The 3470-nt window shown below is 64.1% G+C and overlaps 2 protein-coding genes across 2 annotated transcripts in view; one reads left to right on the forward strand and one right to left on the reverse strand.

The window, feature by feature from the left end:
- Positions 1-113, reverse strand: part of TTC19 (tetratricopeptide repeat domain 19) — a 4968-nt gene extending 4855 nt beyond the window's left edge. The window contains exon 1 of the mRNA XM_019510960.1: positions 64-113. Within this exon, the coding sequence (XP_019366505.1) occupies positions 64-113 (50 nt within the window). The remainder of the gene's footprint in view (positions 1-63) is intronic.
- An 89-nt stretch (positions 114-202) lies between these two features.
- The window catches only part of ZSWIM7 (zinc finger SWIM-type containing 7), a 22284-nt gene continuing 19016 nt past the window's right edge, over positions 203-3470 (forward strand). The window contains exon 1 of the mRNA XM_019511220.1: positions 203-298. Coding sequence (XP_019366765.1) covers positions 259-298 — 40 coding nt within the window. The 5' untranslated portion in view covers positions 203-258. The remainder of the gene's footprint in view (positions 299-3470) is intronic.

Raw genomic sequence — 3470 nt, forward strand, 5'->3', positions numbered from 1 at the left:
CGCAGCGCCCTGCTCCGCGCTCCCCGGCCCGCGGCCCAGATGATGGCGGCCCGGCCGCGCCACCCTCCCGCTGTCGCGAGCCGCGCCAGGGCCCGGGGTAGCGCCGCAAGCATTGTCCCCCGCTGCCCCTTTAACAGCGTGAACACGTGATGGCGTCACGTGACCCCCGCGGCGGCGGAAGCGGACCGGCAGGACCCGGAAGTGGCCCGGGGTGACGCAGGCGGTTGCTATGGTGCCGGCCCGGCGCGGCGCAGGGGGATGCAGCGGGCTGGGCAGGCGGCCACGGCCCCGGGAGACGGTAAGTGCCCCGCGGCGCTGTCCCGGCGTGCCTTGCGGGCCCAGGGGAGGGGCGCTTCCCTGCGTACATTGCGGACCTGGGGCGGGCTGGCAGCTCCCTGTATGCATCGGGGGCCGCGCAAGATGGCGGGGGCGGGGCGGAGCTGCCTTTGCCCAGCATGCATTGCAGGCCCAAGGGAAAGTATGAGTCTCTGTGTGGAGAGGCGAGAGGAGCATATCCCAGCGTGCGTTGCAGCGTGAGCGAGATGGGTCCAGCGCGCTGGTGACGGGCCAGGCTCCCATTTCCCAGCATGTATTGCACGGCCAATGCACTGCAGGAAAATCCCAGCATGTACTGCAGGAAAATGTTGCCCCAGTGTGAGCTCTGGCCCCTGGAACGGGTAGCATTTCCCAGCATGCATTGCTGCCTGAGCGGGATACCTGGCCCAGCATGCCGTGGGGGTTGTTGGGGGTGGGGCAGGACTCGTTTCCCAGCATGCATTGCAGGCCCAGAGCTATGCCTAGTCCAGCTTTTGGGCATGCCCGTGAGGGTGGCAGTTCCCAGCATGCATTGCGGGCCCGCTGCTATGACCAATCCTGTACCGTGTGGGTACCCCTGATGAGTGTTTCCCGGCATGCGTTGCAGGCCCAGGGACAAAGCTGAACCTCTGTGTGTGTGGGTGTGGCATATCCCAGCATACACTGCTGGTGCAGGATAGCTGGTGCAGCCTGCTCCGGCCTTTTGGAGATGTCCACAGGTCTGGTCCAGTGCCATGGAGGCAGCGTCTCCCAGCATGCTTTGCACCCCTTGAAGGCACCCTCATGTCCCAGCATGCATTGCTCCAGCTTGATTCAAGCATGTTCTGGTGCCTGGCTGCACGGTGCCAGAGCGCAGTCCAGTCACGTCAGCATTCACATCTCCCGAGGTCACAGTCCCAGGCTCTGCTGCTTCGCTGCAACTATTATAAGCCCCCTTTTGTCGTCCCCTTGGCAAACGTGCAGCATCTTTAAATAACTTGGATTAATTCTTTCTGCTCCCCGGGGAAAGGCTAATAGCTCTGGGTTCTCTTTTGGAGCAGCCGGGCCAAAAGACACCGGCTGTTTCTTGGGGGTTCTGACCACTAAGGCAGCCGGGCCCAACCGGGAGTCACTTCCCTGTGCGCACCCTGGAGGCGTGCTGTGGAGATTGCATTACAGGGCTGCGGGGGAAAGGCGGTGGGAGAGAGCTGCTGCCTGCAGCAGTCAGGCTTCTCCTGGCAGCGGGGGTGCTGCAGGCGGGTCTGCCTTCAGCCCGCGCCCAGGGGTGGTCGTGATCCAGCACCGGGCAGGGGCCCTGCCAGGGGGGCAGAGGAGCTTGTGTGCAGCCCCTGGGTGCGGAGCACTGGTCCCCTAGGCTCGGAGGTCCCCCCACAGCCAGAACAACACTCTGCTCCCAGCGCAGAGGGAAGGGGGCTGTACCACAGTGGGGGCTGCTGGCCTGCCCCCTCCGCAGCTCCTGTGCACCTTCGCCTGGCATAAGCTCATGGGGGCAGTGAGTGGCCTCCTGGGTGCAGCGTTGGAACCCCTCCCCAAGGACAGCAGGCGCTGGGGTGCTGGTCTAGGTTTTGCCCAGTGGCCACCCGGCTCATGGCCCTTTGCCTTTTGGGGCCCTGGAGGCAGCTCCGCAGCTTGACCTTGGTCTGAGCCAGGCCCCGGGGAGGGTATTGGGGCAGGTGGCCTTCCCTGGGTCCCTACATAACCGTGCTTTGCAGGACACGGCTGTTCAGCTCCCAGAGCGCAGCCCAAGGCTGCTGCTGCCCCCCAGCCCCAGGTCTCCCCCAGAGCTGGGGGGCCGGGGGACGGTGCTGCGAAGCACAGGCTGGGGGTCCGGATTCCCTTGTGCCTGGGGGCCTCTGAGCCCCTCTTTTCTGCACCCCCTTGGCTGGGCTCGCCTGGGAGCTAGGACCCCGCAGTGGTCCCTACTGAGCAGCCAGAGAAGATGGGTCCCTGCAGCCTGGGGGGACATGCCACACGGCCTTGCTTTGCCCAGGCAGCTCCTGTGGCCGCAAACAAAAGCAGACCTCCTGGCCTCCAAACCGACATCTCTAGACTTGAGCTGGAACAAGTCCTCCCCATCATGGCAAATATGATTGCCCTTGGCCTACAGTGGCTGGGCAAAGCAAGAGTGAAAGCTGGGCCCAGAGGACGCTGGCCCTGTGCAAAGTCAATCCCACAGGCCGTGCCTGAAAAACATGGAGCCTTGACCACCAGGCCATGAGCCTTCCTGGGTGCACTGCCTTCCTGGGGCTCCCCTTGTTGTGGGGCCAGTGTGTGCGTGCAGGGACAGAGTCAAGGGGCCCAGAAGTGAGGGGCAGGTCCAGCCAGGGCTGTGGTGCACAGTGCTGGGCCCCTTGGTGCAGGTGCTGAGGACCTGGGTTCAAGTCGTGGCCTCTCCCTGTGTTGCGGGAAGGCGCTGTCCTCTTTCTGCGCCAGGGCCTGGCCGCTGCGCCTGAAGGGGCCCACGGCCAGAGCAACTCTTAGCCTTCCCTGGTACTCCAGTGGTAAAGGTGCTACCAAAGGTGATGAGTTCAATCCCTGCCCTGGCTGGGGCCCTTGGACCCCTTGCCTCTCAGTGAGTCCCTGGTGCCTGTGACTAGGTGCACACAAGGAGGCTGTGCTGGGGTGGTCAGTGGGGGAGGCCTGGGAGAGAAAGTCTCAGCATGTGCCCCCCAGGTTGACCAAGGGGTTTTTTTTTGCACTTTGAAGCCCAGGGTTTTCCTGGTTTCTAAACCAAGGCCAAAAAAAACCCAGTAGGCAGCCAGGTAGTTCAGGACAGATCCAAGTGGGCTACAACCTCAAGTCCCCTCTGACTTGCAACTGCGATCACCCCTGAGTTCCAGCTAGGAGGCAAGCGCCAGAGGGGGAAACAGTTGCGTAGTAGATGGCGGCCAAGGGACTCAAACCAACCAGGGACTTGAACCCGCAGCCCCTGCCGCTGGCAGCATCCCAAACCACCCAGCCGTAAAGGGCCAGCCTGGCAGCACCCCTTCCCGCGCCCCTCTTGACTCGCCTCGCCCGCCGCCCTGCAGGCAAACAGTCACCGGGGCCTGCCCCGCCGTTAAAAGCAACGCGCTGCTGGCACCAGGACTTGAACCCACAGCCCCAGGGCAGCGCTCCACCACCCTCGACCCCCCCGGCCCCTTGACCTATCACCT

Source organism: Gavialis gangeticus, unplaced genomic scaffold (assembly GCF_001723915.1).
Source record: "Gavialis gangeticus isolate Ggan-Ray unplaced genomic scaffold, GavGan_comp1, whole genome shotgun sequence".
Lineage (NCBI taxonomy): Eukaryota > Metazoa > Chordata > Crocodylia > Gavialidae > Gavialis > Gavialis gangeticus.